The sequence below is a fragment of the Enoplosus armatus genome, chromosome 1 (genome assembly GCF_043641665.1).
Source record: "Enoplosus armatus isolate fEnoArm2 chromosome 1, fEnoArm2.hap1, whole genome shotgun sequence".
NCBI classification, from domain to species: domain Eukaryota; kingdom Metazoa; phylum Chordata; class Actinopteri; order Centrarchiformes; family Enoplosidae; genus Enoplosus; species Enoplosus armatus.
The window spans coordinates 14,014,877-14,029,699 of record NC_092180.1 but is presented as its reverse complement, the minus strand read 5'-3'; the positions used below and the strand labels follow the sequence as shown (position 1 = coordinate 14,029,699).

The window sequence follows — 14,823 nt, the reverse complement described above, 5'->3', positions numbered from 1 at the left end:
ACATTGACACATCACCTTTTAAGTTAATATGGCAAACATGTTAGCAAACAGTTGCTTATTTACACATCCAGCAGTTACAAAGCAACATTATCGTTCATTTAGAGTCGTGTTTCTGACCACCTGATAATTGTAAGTCCAATATTCACTCTCTTTTAGCTCTGTTTTGGTCTCTACCAACCCCAGAGAGAATAATCTGGTTTTGAAGCTGCTAAATGCTGGTTGCTAACTGTGTCTGTCTGCTGTTTGCTGCTGAGTAGGTGGTGTATGGTGGGTTTTTAGAGCTTTCTCACTGAAAACAGCTGCCTGCTGCGACAGAAATCAATGCTGTGAGAGCAGCAAGGGTGAACCAAAACAGTAAAGCTGCGGCCAAACAGCTAAACAATGAACTGAAATCTCCGTAAAGCCGAAGGGAAGCTGCAGATCCAGGTGATAATTCTCTGTAGGTTAATCACTATGAGTGATCCCTTTCACAGTGACACATTGTTTTCACATTGTCGTTTTCAGAATTTGACATTTGATACATTGTTATCATAAAAATATCATTATAGCCACTTTAAATGAATAGTTTGACATTTTGAGAAATACACTAATTTGCTTTCTTCCTTAGAGTTAGATGAGAAGATTGATGCAACTCTAATTTCTGCACAGTAAATATGAAGGTACACTGAGCAGCCAGTTAGCTTAGCTTAGCACAAAGACTGGAAACAGGGGGAAACAGCTAGCCTGGCTCTGTCCAAAGTGAATAAAATCCACCTACCAGTACCTAAAGCTCACTAATTAACACTTTATGTCTGGTTTGAAAAAATTGAAGTCTTGTTATCAACGTGAGGTTGCGGCAGCGGAAACTACAGAAAACCACTGCACACAACCAAGAAATAGGCCTATGCCAATCATCTTCATGTTCCTGTTCACCAACATGCCTGTTCTCACTTTCCAACACATCAAAATTCCATCATATTCTCATTAGGATAGCTTAATTAACTCAGGAAACAATTGAGTGTAATGTAATGTAGGTTAACTGTAATTCTAAACTCTAGAAGGTCTTGATATGACCCCATAGACCCCATAGATTGTCATTTATTATACCCACACACCTCATTGACACCTCACATCTGACAAAAAAAAAACAATGCTGCGTGTTCGTCAGCGCTCTCTGCGTCATTTCCTGCCATCAGGGCTAGTGTAGAGATGTTTTTGTGGAAGTGGGATGTTGACGTGTGCCAGAGGTTCATCAGAGGATACCAGAGATCATAAAGCATGTTCATGATTGAGTAATGCCCCATGGGAGGAAATCATCTGAACAAAGTGACCAATGTCAGATGTCAGTAACAGAGCAAATCACTTACTCGATGAGGACTGAGGCTTTAATCACACCAATAACATATTCTTTTCTGAGTATTACAAGTTGTGTTTTCACTTAAATACAACACATATATTGCTTATTTACTTAACTTAACTTAACTTTCTGTTTAAATCATCACTTTATTATTCCTGGAACATGAATTCACTGCATTTTGCCTGCCACAGGGTTTCTGTAGCTTTCTCCCCCCTTTGACATATTAGCTTTATCTCCTTTTTCTCCCGGGCCCTGCTCCTAGAACATATGATGACTCTTGATCTGACCTGTGAGCAGTACTTCCCTCTTCCTTTTCCTTTACATTCTGGCAATGAGTCCACACACCCCAGTGAGCAGAATCACCTCTATTTAACCCTGTCATTTGGCTCACAGACACATAAACCGCGCAACACTTGTCATCCCCGGCGTTCATCCAGCTCTACTCTGACCAGTCGTGAATATGATCTGGCTTTGCATCACATCGGTGTTGTCAATTACTTTAGTCATCTCTGATCAAAATGTTGACACAAGTCACATCAGAGGTAGGTAATTCCAGCTGTTTTGATATTTGTTCATATGTAGAATATTCTATCTTGCTTCTGTAGATAAATGTAGGCAACTCCTCTTCCTAAAAGTAGAATTTGTTGTTTCATTATATTTACTGCTTCTACAAATACAATACACATGAATCATATATGCTGTCTTCCAGTTTTCCCAGCAGTGAACCAAAGTATTGCTGGAGTCTTCCAGGTTAGCTACTTAAATGACCTCCACCAGCCTCAGTATGCCTTCAACGCCTCTGAAGCTCGGAGGCTCTGCTTGTCCCTCGGAGTGAACATTGCCTCAAAAGCACAAGTACAGGAAGCTCTCACCAGAGGTTTAGAAACGTGCAGGTAAGGCCAGAGAAGAACGAGATCATCTCAGTCATCTCGGTGGAGTCTAATGAAAAGTGCCTAATGTTACGTCCTCTTTTGTTTTGTTCAGGTTTGGATGGATTGATGAACATTTTGCAGTGATTCCCCGCAGCAAGGCCCTTTCTAACTGTGGCCGTAACCAGACGGGCCTGGTGACATGGCGAGCCTCTGTTACGCAAAAGTTTGATGTGTTTTGTTTTAACGAATCAGGTAAGACATTTTTATATGCATCTTTGTTGAGTGCTTTACACAACACATTAAGAGGCAACAGTTCATTGAAGATATCATGCATGATGTTTTTAACACAGCTCTAAACAATCGAACTGAAAGTTGATATACATCAGAGGCTATTACCTCAGATTAATGTGGATAAAGACTCCTGACATCGGCTGTGCTGACAATTTATTGGATTTACATTTGGACTGAATTTGGATTCAGTGGCATTTTTAGTATAGTCTACCTAACCTTTTTTTCATGAAAAACTGCTTGCTCCAACATTAATATTACACATTCATGTCCACAACTGTTGTGTTTATTTTACAGGACTTTTGAATAAATACATAAACTAAAATATGTAACACTGCTGCCAGAAACCCATACAGAAATGCCCTTTTAATATATGGTAAGGCAGCTGTACAACGACATCGCTATCAGTACATAGTTGCAATGGGAGGCAGATACATTTTTTCTTTCAATAACAAAGTTAAAATAAATTCTAAGTGATGTGAACAGTACAAACATACATCAAACGGCATGCACTTTATATAACATGTATCTAATCTGTTATGGCCTTAAACAGATGCAGCGACACAATTGAAGGATACAACTGATAGCACGGATTACTCTCCCTCTAAGGCGGCAGACTCCACCCAGACAATGCAGTCCAGGTCTCCCTCCTCCCTTCCTCCTTCTTCCTCCTCAACTCCTAAAACCATAGACAGTGAGGCAGAACCAGCCCGCTTTGTCGGCAGTGCACAGGGCTCCGCTGGAGGTATGAGAGTTTTGTTCACAACAGACGTAATGCTGTGGAGGAACCTTTTGTCAAATATAAATTCATACTGTACAGAAAAATAGAGTATACAACATACAAGTACAAACTACAAAATACAAGTAGAGAACTTTTATCATAAGTGTTGTGATTTTTTAATAATGTCTTTTACCTTTCATGTTTTATTGCTCCAGGAAAGGCTATACTCATCACCTCAACTTGTGCCCTTCTCCTTATTGCAATCATCGTCCTTGCATACATAAAAATGTGAGTGGTTTTCCATATGAAAATACTATATATAATACTGGGCTCTAAAAACTGGGGGGAAACTGATTAGACGAAGCATATTTCCAGGTCCTGTATGTTAAATCATGTTTTTCCTTTTGTTATTGTTACATCTCTTCATGCGTCGTATGATTTGTTTCTTTCTCTCTGTGTTAAGGAGAAGGAGTCGCATTCTGAGCTCTGACGTGAAGCAGCAGCAAGAGGACATCCAAACAGAAGAGTGGACATGTGTGAGGAAAATAAAGGAAAACAAGGAAGCTGCTCAGGAAGATGAGAGGATAGAAGTGGGCGACAATGCAAGTTAAACATTTCTTGGATGAGATGTTTTTAAGAAACACTCCATGGACAACTACTGATGAATATTCTTTTTAAGGACAAATATGTATCCCTTGTTGTGTTTTAGTTTTGTGTGAAGGTAATGTAACAGAATGGCTGTAAAGTTTTTATTTTTTTATTCTGTATGTGTTTGTTAGTGTATTCAGTCATCTGATGATATTAAATGGTGCAGTTTAGCCACTAGATGGCAATGTTTGCAATACAATCATTATGAAGACTGAAGACTTTATTCTTTCAACGTACTATTTGCTGCTTCAGACAGTGAACATACATGTAAATGCAACGTTTCTGCAACAATTTCAAGCACTTTTTATAAAGGCATAAGTCATTATGAACACAGGAATCTCCCAAATCTTTCAATATATCTTTCCAAAAACTGACTGAAACCTCTTTAAAACAAGCTATTTAAGGGAGAGACAGAGGGAATGTCCCAGACATCTCTTATCACAGTTGTCTGAACTAACATTATGTAAAGCTTTTTCAACCATAAGTGTTCTTTTGTCTGATGTACAATGTATACAGTAACTGAAAAACTTCAATTTATGACATACAACCCATCGCCAAATGGAGTGTAAGGTACAATTGTTTATACATAGTGGGTTTGTGTAATGACAAGAACGTGAACCTACTTCACACATGTCTGGCCCTCCACAGCTTTTGTCTAAACCTTTGAGAGCCAAAGTGCCATCAGTCATCCAGTTGTCCAAGGCATGCGTCTTTACCAAACTCCTTTGTTATCAACTTGTCACCAGCTAAGAATTGCTTTTTAATTGACAGGATATTGTATTTTTCTTTCACTGGCACTTTTCAAAATAAAGGTAAATGGTGATTACTGAGAGCTCAGCATGCTAGGTCCACTTTATTCATACTGGGAATTCATAGCGTCAGACTTCACTGCGTCGACTATGAAGCTAAGTTCATTGCACAGTGTCTCGTGTCTGTAGGCCATGCGGATCTGGGCGACGTTGGTCCGACGGATATCGTTCCCCTCAGGTCCATCTTTCAGATAGTTTGCCCCTAAGAAGTGCCTCTTATCCTGTATACAAACAATAAAATAAATGGTTGGAAGACAGATGGGATCAATGATGATTAAATGTAATGGAGATTTGGCCATGGTATGACAGAGAACATGGAAAAAGGAGGAGTGAAAGTGTCAGTGTACCTGGTGAGACAGTCCACTTTGCAGCACACTGTTCCTGGCTATTTCACACACATCACAGGTGCTGAGCTTCCACAGCTGAGCTGCTATAGCGTACTCTTCCATCAGTGGTTCCTAGAATCAGGACACACAAACAACGAATAAGAATTGTACTTAAGATTCAGACATGATGAAGTGCAGCATAGAAACACTATATTTCCTGTATATTTGTTTCTGGGTACCTTTGTGTAGTGGAACTGCATGGGATCATCTGTGGACAGGGACACACACAGGCCTTTGTGCAGGAACTCTCGGAGAGGGTTTTTGGAGTATTCCAAGAACAGGCTGTTGTTGCTGAGTGGAGACATTGCAATTGGCACCTGGGCCAGGTAGTACAGGTACTGCAGCACAGGGCTCTGGGGGAACATGAAGTTTAAAAACATAAATACTGTAAATTCAGTATTGCAGTATTGTTAATATATGTTCTACAACATAAAATTTTGTTCCAGGGCGCCATAATGAACACAGTCTAATCTAATATTTATCATTTGTAGGACTTTATCCACATTGTCCAGACTTAGACAGTGAGATGCAGTTGGATTATTGTAATTGTAATGAACAAGTTACACATATGAAAACCTAAAGAAGTGACAAGAAAATGAGAGCCTTGCTACCTCATTGAACAAAATGACTAAAATACTGTAAATCTGTGCCATTTGGGTTGTAGATCAATATCAGCGAGTTATTATTTATATCTTCACATTGTCTTTCTTCAGGACTCACTTTCTGGCCTCTGTTTTTGGAACATACTGTCCATCCACTGGAAATTTCTTCCAAAAAAACTTCCAATTTCCTCTCTCTTACCATTAGTTCTCATATTTTCAGCTGTTCATACTAATAGTGAGAAATCTGCAGGACATTTCGGATACAAAAGCTGAAAAGAACGTGGTCTCTAAACAAAGACTTCAAAACAGTCAGATAGAAGAAAAGTAAATTTCAGTGTTGATTATGTGGCCTTTTGGGCTAAAGTTAAGAGTCATCGAAACAAATACTCTCTGTCTTCTCACAGATCTTCTTGCATTTTGAACTGGGAAAAAAAGCATCGAGGTTATTTGAAAACCCAGTCATATTATTGATCTTTGCCTGAGGGTGAGCCCACACAGCACCATGTTATCCCCTCCCTGCTCTTTGATCCTTATAAATTCTGCAGACAGCATCTGAATTCCAAACTTTTATCACTGCAATAGCAGGTCACCTAATCTGAAGTACCTTCTTTAAGTTGAGTCCATGTGAGATGTTGTCAGATGTGAGAAAGGCAGAGACCAAATGAGTGATAGATCCAGCTTCTCCGCAATGGGGACGGAACTGGAAGGTGCTCAGTCCATGCTCTCTATAGAGGACACAAAAAGACATAATAAACCAGTCAATCAATATACAAACAAATCGTGGATTGACATACTGCATATTGAGAAGTTACTCTCATCAGCTATGAGTGTTCAGTAGTTCAACACTTATAAGGTTCTTACTCTCCTATGATCACTTCTTCTCTAGAGCTCTACAAAGTGTCCACTGAGTGCTAGGCCTACTGTACCAGGTCAGGGCCTAGATTGTAAAGTCAAAAACGTTCCTCCATCAATCTCACAGCAAAGAAGGAAGAAGGCTCTTACTTTCTGAGGTTGTTGAGGACCATGATGTTTGCATACATGTGGAAGATGTAGTAGCTGTAGGGAGGGTTGTCATCTGCAGTCCACTGTTCTGGTTTTGGGCTCCTGAAGGAGAACATGTGATCACTGTGTTTGGACTCATCGTCCACGCTGTCGAAGCCTGACACCTGCACACACACACAAAAAAAAAGAAATGTAGTAATTTACTGCTGGGATAGTTTTATGAGGCAGGTATCAAGGGTAAATTGTTTTTATAATTATGTCACAAATATTTGAGGTAATGCTTTACTTTAACCCCCCCTTTTAACATTTATAAGCACAATATAATATAATATAATAATAATTTAATAAATGGTTAATAACACACTCTAATGTCGTTGTAATCAGAAATACATTTATGTAAAATGTATGGTATTTTTCAACAATTATAATTTCTCCTATTAAGACATATTTTACTTACTACAACTGTGTTTTACTATATTGTCATTTAATATCTGTTTATATACTGCATATAAATGCAAAATAGGGAGGGGGGTCAAGTAAAGTACAAGAATTAATAGAAGTGAATAGGTAAACTCTAAAAAATGCAACATCTTACATATTTGAGGAAAATGTGAAGTTCTTTGTGCTTCTGTGGGTTAACAGTGGCCTCAAATAGAGGAAGGAAGATGTTCTCCAGCATCTTGGCAAAATTTGGCACCAGCTTCTTCGACTTGAAAATATCACTGAAACACATAAAAACATTGTCTTCTATTTTTAGGAAATTTCAAAATTTCATATTTTAAGCATTTTAAAATTAATCAAGCACTCACTATATTCTGGGCACTTGAATGATCCACCTCATGTTTGGAGAGTGTACTTTGTGCTGAATAAACCACTTAGACAGACTGTTCCACTCCTCTGGAGAGCGTCCGTAGATGGAAAGGCGTGGCTCTGCATGCTGGTACTTACTCTCCTCCAGGTCATGGGCAACTTCCTATTGACAGTGAGAGGTAGAGTGTGCTAAACTGTCTCTGCATCAGTTCTGACTTAAAATGTATGATTACATGATATGATACCTTTATGATGCGAGCAAAATACTCTCCATTAATAAGGTTGTCTGTTTTCAAGAAGATTTCTCGAAGTTCACTGGCTCCGACTGGATTATACTTCGAATTGAATTTATCAAACCGGTGGAAGGTGTGTCTCCCCTGCAAAGTTTATAAATTACAAAGCATAGTTGTGAGTTGTTGAATGGTCAGTCGTGAAAAAGTGCTGATTGGCAGTGACATTAAGTGTGAGTCTCACAAATTAGAGGCAGGGAGAGTGATGAGATTGTAAGTAGCAGAGAGATTTTTGACTTGAAAAAAAAATTGAGACACATATTACATACATTTTGCTCCCCATTTCAACATCTTTAAAAATGAACACAGAAAAGCATGACATTTTATGAAAACATAATGCTAAAACATGGTGGCATTTTCTTACAGCATGTACATCCAGAGAGTCCACGGTAAGGTCATAGGGGTCCTTATTGAGGTTATGGAAAACCTGCTGGAGAGTCATCTTTTGTCCAGCCTTTTCTGACACCACGCGGTCAGAATCAGTCTTGTATGTTTCCTGGATGAAGGTCAGCAGGTGTTTCTGAGACATGCAGGCAGCTGCATGAATATGCGTGTCCACCTAAGAGAAAGAAACAATGACTATGTTGAGCCTGCTGGACAAATTGAGTGTTGAAAAAAGCACACATGGCTTTTCTTTCCTTTATTTACACTCTTTATAATACCTGTACATAGAAATCTAACCTTTCTGACATTGTAGAAATCTCTGTGAGGCACACGTTTCAGTTCCTTTAGCTCAGCCATCTCATTGAGCATCTCATGGAGGTAGAACTTTGAACTCAAGAAATTTAGTCGTCTGTGACAGTAGGTCTTCCTGAAAATTTAGAGTGGACCTCAGTTTAATTAAGTGTAATTAAGTACCGCATAGGTGGCAACAACCGGTTTTACGACCAGGTCTGTTTATTTAACCAGCATAGCTGTTGCGTCTTTTTGTTTTGGCAACTTACGTGGGTCCATCTGCAATCATTGCTAGCACATGACTGAGGTCTATGGCAAAGGTCTCTAAGTCTGGGTAAGGAAGGTCGTGGGGTTGGTTTTCTCTCAGAGCCGTGGCATTGTCATACACATACACTATCCCATCCTTCATCTTCAGTTCATAGTTCAGATTCTCTGGGATGCTCTCCATGCTGTAGGGATCTTCCCCATCTGTTGGATGCGGGCACATATCTGGAGGCCACAACATTGTTCTGTTACTGTCATATCAACCAGAATAAAACATGAGTGAATGTAGCTTTTCAAATACCATAATTCATATACACTTCAAACCTGGTAGAACCTCATCTTCTTCGCTCCATCTCATGTTCTCAGCACTGCGGAGGAACTGGGCTGTGGTTCTACAGAATCTATGATAGGCTAGCTTTGAGTATTTTTCACGAATAAGCAGAGCCTTAAACAGACTTTTGGCTGCCTGTTCATAGTCCTCCACTGTGATCTGAATGGGGAATGGACATGACACAAATATTAATCTTAAGTGTTGTCTTATCTAAGCCATTTTGGTAATTGTACAAACATGCCATGTTTTTTAACATTTTGTGAACATGACAATAATTAGTTGGGAGCAGTTAGTAAATATACAATATGCAAAGCTGCGAAAGCATTAAATTTTCTAACTGTGATGCACACTGTAATGCTCCGGTTTATAGTACTTACTCCAGCACAGTAATCACCGCTAATAGTGACCCTCTGGTAATCAGGGCAGTTTTCTGGCACTGAGGAGCAGGTGGAGCTGGGAGACAGGAAGGGCGTAACTGTCACTGACCGCGTCCAGTCTGCATTCACTGGGATCTGCAGGGACATTGACTGGGAACGAATCATCTTCAAGCTTTTCTTCCTGCAAAATCATCAACATAATTAATGTACGAAACGTAACTTTCCTCTAAGTCATCATACAATTATTTACTACGTTTTTTTTTTATTTGTCTTAGGATCATTTGTAGGCAGGGCCTACCTCTTGGTACTCTCCTCTGACTGTTGCTCTGCCAGCTCCTTAAGCAGTTCATGCTCCTTTGCTTGCTGGAGGCCAATAGGGCAGTCTTCAGGCACGGTGAACATTGATAAGGCATCCTTGTTGTCTTCTTCCTTTAGCGCTGATGCATATACTTTTTCTGCTAGCAGCTGTGTCTCCTCCTCTGCCTCACTCAGCGTTACTTTCGGGAATTGACGAGGCATATCTGCGAGAAGGTAGAAGCTACAGTAAAATGACTGGTGACAGTGACATGTAATCATAGGATACAAAGAGGACCTGCCTTCTGTATCAGAATTTGACTTGCTCTGACCAGTTTGTGCTGTTTTGTAAACAAGCAGATCTACCTGTGTAAGGGTTTGGGTGCAGGACATTCAAGAAGTAACTACTGCACAGCATCACCACCTGGAGTGCACTGTGTGAATTGTTCATGTTGGTTCAAATGACATTAAATTGCCCTGCAAGATGACTTTTAAACACTTCACTTTTTATCAAATAAAACTCCAAATGAAACCCACAAAAAAATCACCTCAGGTGGGGACACAAATAAACCAGCACACAAGGTTTTCAGTTGTCACTGCTATTTTGAAAGGTGCTATAACAATAAAGTTTATTATTATCAGCACATGACTGCAATGGGATACTGTAATGGAAACATTAGCGCTAGTCCTGTGAAATATTCATGAGATTACCATCACACTTAAATTGAAAGCATTTTGAATGGTGGGCTGGTACAATGATATTTTGAAAATAACAGATAGCTCCATTTTCAAGATTCATGACTCCTTTGTAGGAATGCAAGTCCTCCTGAGCTATTGCTGACATGTGTCTTTATGGTGGCAGTCACTTTCAGCACATAATAAAACGATGGCAGTAATACTGTTTGAGCCCTTATCAACAGTATATCATATTTTTACTACAGTATGTAATCCTGGATACACTCCATCTGTTTACAGTCATTCACCATGCTCACTGTCACACACAGCAGAGCAGCAGGAGATAACCTGGGTGAACTGACAGGGTCTGGTTGATATCCTTAGTGATACAGGATACTGTTCTGGTTATTGAGTGCTGAAGCAACAACAGAGAAAGGCCATGTTGCATAGTGTCATATAAACCAATTTTCCGCTCTGCTAGGGCGCTTCCAGGAAGCTTATCATTCCGGACACACAACTCTATCCCGAGAACAGCTGTGTGCATCAGCGCTGCTATGGAGCTTTGAGGCAGCGCTCTTGCACACAGTGAAAAGGGATAGGCTCAAGATGTATTGATCTTGAGATGATGGCGTTATGAATTATTAATCGTCCTCTCATACACCCCAAAATAATTTCTGACACAAATACTTTCTTTTTCTCACTGTTTGACACAGTCAGGTGCACACACACACAGGAAATTTGAGTTGAAACAGTTGAAACAACAAATAAGAGTGAGAGCCCCATCCCATCCAACACCTGGACATGAACTAACTAATTAATCCTGGAAAGTCCCCGAAACAGTAATAACATATTCCCCTTTTCTCCAAATTTAGCGAAAACTGCTTTTGCGCATGAAACTGATCGTTATGACATAACCTAACCACGCATTCTTAATATCAGTCCGCGGCTAACGTTGACTAAATCACACAACGCCACGTAACGGTTAGGTTAGCTTAACGGTTAACCAAAACGTTTTGGTGTTTGGGAAGTTAGGTAGGTAGGCGTAGCCAGCTTAATACCAACATATTAACGATAGCTAGGTATCCTACAATCTACAAGACGTTAACATAACATAAACACTCAAATGATAGCTATATTGTCGCTAGCTACTAACCTCGAGTAGTAGCTAGCACTTTCCATCGAGCTCGTTTTACTTTAGTGTTAGCGTTACTCATCGTGCTGAGGTGCTGCTTTGGTAGGTTCATTTCAATAAATTTAACACCTGTTCTAGCTTACATTAACTAGGTATGTGTACAATCTTCATTTTTGAACATAGACTGTACTTGGCAAAGGAACGAAAGTCTCAACTCAGTCTAAATTTACTTTAAGCATACAGCTTAATTGACTTTCAACAGTCCTTTACTGTTACCATGACAACCATGGTCAAGACCGTGACGTGGCTGGTAAAAAAGTGTCAGTATCAGTCTTAATAAAATATGAAAATATTTATTTTATTTTTTTCTTAGTATACAGTAGTTTACATTTTATTTGGCACTTTAAATCCAACACCCAGGGGAGGACTCATCTCTCCCACACATGCTGTCTAATTTTGCTGCTGACCAACTCAGCCTCAGACTCCTTTCTATTTGACCATGTGCCTTGAAATATAGCTCATGTGCAGTGAGGCAGAGAAAAGCCTATACTGGAACTTGACCTAATGAGTTCTGCGCTTACCTTCAGTGCCGCTCATAGCCATATCTGGGGGTGTTGTCATCTCACGTTGGACCTTAAGAGATTCTGTCTGCATCTATCTGGGCCAGACTCAGTCAATCTATGAGTCTACGGTGGCACACGACTACAGTTTTGTTTTCCTGACTGCCCATCTCTCTCTATTTTAAGGAGCAAGTGGCATCATGTTGACAGAGCTACTAATCCTGAGAATATGTCAAAACTGGCTGTCAACAAAGAGAGGGCCTCACTCAGGGTAGACAGCCTGCTGTCTACTGCTCTATTTATCTCTCTCTCTCTCTGTTTCTCTCAGACACACACACAGTCAGACAAACACACAAGAACTGTGTCACTTACTCTTGCACTTACATACATAGAGTAGAGGGAGAGGGAGTGAGGAAGAGAGACTCCTCACTACTTCTGTGGTAAAGAGGCATCACAACCAGGCAGTTGTCACAGTCCTTTTCAGTCAGTAAGTCACAAGCTGCTCTGATCATTCTCTTAAGTACCCCAAGTCAGGCAGGCAGTCTGAGAACAATCCAAGCGTTTGCCCATTTATCACTGTTCTCTCGCTTATGAGCATTCTGACCTTGGTTTAGTTCCTGTACTTCTGAAAATACATACACCTGCTGTGGTGTTCTGGCAAAAGTCACTCAAAAACTAATAATTGCCCTCAGAAGGCATTAGGCTACTTTACTGTACATGATTACCACTCCGATTTGTGTGATAGCAAAAACAACTGACCCCATCTCCCATTTGTTATCTATATATGATGCAGAGCTGCGTAATGCATTTTATTTATATGTCTATACTAGCTGTCACTGCTATTTATAACCAAGTGGTCAGACTGATCCTTAATGTCATGTAATGGTGAGAACACTCCTCTAGCAGTCAGCGTGGTAAAGTGATCTTTATACTGTATGATTGTGGTGCCGTTTAACCAGCATAATAAATAATGGCCTGGCTTAGCCTGCTCCCACCACAGCCTGGACTCGGATGGATGGACAAAATCATGAGCTGTGACAAATTTTATAGTGCAGCATTTACCCTGAATCAACATAGAATTACAGTACAGGTGGTCAGGTTAGGGTTAGTGAAGTATAATAACAATATGGCTGAGAGTCAACAGATACTGCATGTGTAGCATCTCTGCATGCTTGAATCCCCCAGAGAGGTACAACTCATTTATTGTTTTATCTTTTGTAACACATGTGGCTACAACTTTTCACACTTAGGGATGGATCCTTGAAAAAATAATGATATTGACTCAATACTCGTAATATGATGATGTTAGGTGCCTGCTGATTCCCACCCCACCACTGCAATCCCTAAATCCTTTTCAGTCTTTTCAGTCTGTAACTAGGACTCCACTACTCAGCACCACAATAACACAGGAGATATAATTTTTTTCAGCATCACAGGAGCCTTTCTCTTATTGATCAAAGCGTCTGGTTTAGGAAACATCAGATCAGATGGCTGAGAAATGGGGTTATGGTGTAGCTCTGCAGAAAGCATTACTGGACACTAATGTGGGGAGTATCTTAATGGTGCTCACTGGACTGTGCTAATGTGGGTGTGTGCTCCCTCATGTTGAGCATTGACCAGATATCATCTCCTTATTGAGAATAAGGAGCATCATTCATTATTTCCCATTCACTGTATAAATCCCATAGGAGGCTTCCTGAGGCCATTACCTAACCACTCATAGCCCTATCTCTGAGCCAGCTCGCTATATTCTGCTGTCTTTTCTTTTTTTGGCTGAGCCCCCAAGTTGGCTCTTTGTCAAAGTCATATCTGAGAGAGTGGTCAACAACACAAGAGGAAGCCATTTACATTACATAGAGATAGTGATGAGAGATGGAAAGTAAAGAAGCTCACTCTTTCCCAAGCAAGGACTTGACTGCTGCTTTAAAAGAGGCGTGTCTCCTCTTCTCATCTTTCCCAGTGGCCAGGGCCTGGAGAAGAATAAAGATAAAAGCGAAGGAAGTGCACTCACCCATGAGTGCAAAGCAGCCTCCCCCACAGCTATTCTCTAATACTTGTCGGATCTATTTCCAGTAAGTCTAGCTGTGTAGCATACAGTATAACAAAACTATATAGTATATAACTATAAACCAAGAATCTTTGAAGACATAGAAAGATACTTAAAGTGATGTTTGCCTCCCATTGTCAATTATCAGTGGTCATCACTGCTCCTAGACTACTGATATGTCAAATAAGTCCACTCACCTCCTCTGTCTCTGCAGTCTGTATAAACTATGCGCAAGTTTCCTCAGAGAAACATCAAAGTCATGCTGTGCTCTTGTTGTGGCTAGAGTATATGAGATCTCATCCACCACCCTGCAGTGCACATCACTCCATCCTTAACTCTTTCATTGCTGCAGCTGAGTACAGAGACATAAGCTGAACAAATGTCATTTAACTGTTACACTACTTTTCAGGCAGTGCTAATGGCTGTAGTGGGAATTATGTTCAAAATGTGTCAATATGTAACATATCTGTGTTTTTTCCCTGTTTTCTCTCTTCTTTCATAGAGACTAATCATGTCCACCTTGTGGACGTTTTGTTCATTTGCAGGACATTTTGCTGAGACGTGACAAGCAAGTAATAGGTTAACAGCAATGTAAGGGTGTCCTTTTGGTAAGATAATCAATACATGTACAAATACTATAACAGTTTTCCCTGGGTAGACTAATTTGTTGAGTTAGCTTGAAAACCCTGCTCTCACTTCTGTCT

At 40.1% G+C, this 14,823-nt stretch overlaps 2 protein-coding genes across 4 annotated transcripts; one reads left to right on the top strand and one right to left on the bottom strand.

Annotated features, from left to right (window-relative positions):
- Positions 1 to 1,796: 1,796 nt before the first annotated feature.
- On the top strand, positions 1,797 to 4,022 carry lyve1a (lymphatic vessel endothelial hyaluronic receptor 1a). Its single transcript, XM_070910317.1, has 6 exons — positions 1,797 to 1,878; positions 2,046 to 2,229; positions 2,321 to 2,460; positions 3,050 to 3,241; positions 3,433 to 3,505; positions 3,681 to 4,022. Exons 1-6 carry the CDS (start codon positions 1,797 to 1,799, stop codon positions 3,826 to 3,828), a joined length of 819 nt encoding a protein of 272 aa, XP_070766418.1. The 3' UTR covers positions 3,829 to 4,022.
- A 132-nt stretch (positions 4,023 to 4,154) lies between these two features.
- On the bottom strand, positions 4,155 to 14,023 carry ampd3a (adenosine monophosphate deaminase 3a). Of its 3 annotated transcripts, XM_070918034.1 has the most exons (16): positions 13,966 to 14,023; positions 9,710 to 9,932; positions 9,557 to 9,592; positions 9,412 to 9,487; positions 9,028 to 9,193; positions 8,709 to 8,928; positions 8,446 to 8,575; positions 8,129 to 8,323; positions 7,720 to 7,851; positions 7,474 to 7,637; positions 7,260 to 7,386; positions 6,665 to 6,828; positions 6,267 to 6,387; positions 5,240 to 5,413; positions 5,022 to 5,132; positions 4,155 to 4,895 (listed from the first exon to the last, which is right to left on the bottom strand). In XM_070918034.1, the coding sequence occupies exons 1-16, from the start codon at positions 14,021 to 14,023 to the stop codon at positions 4,719 to 4,721; spliced, it is 2,274 nt and encodes a 757-aa protein (XP_070774135.1). In that variant the 3' UTR covers positions 4,155 to 4,718. The 3 variants fall into 3 exon arrangements, with proteins under 3 accessions (XP_070774135.1, XP_070773977.1, XP_070774055.1); XM_070917876.1 differs by having other exon boundaries at positions 9,412 to 9,592; XM_070917954.1 differs by lacking the exon at positions 13,966 to 14,023 and adding an exon at positions 12,094 to 12,115 and having other exon boundaries at positions 9,412 to 9,592.
- Between the last annotated feature and the right edge of the window lie 800 nt (positions 14,024 to 14,823).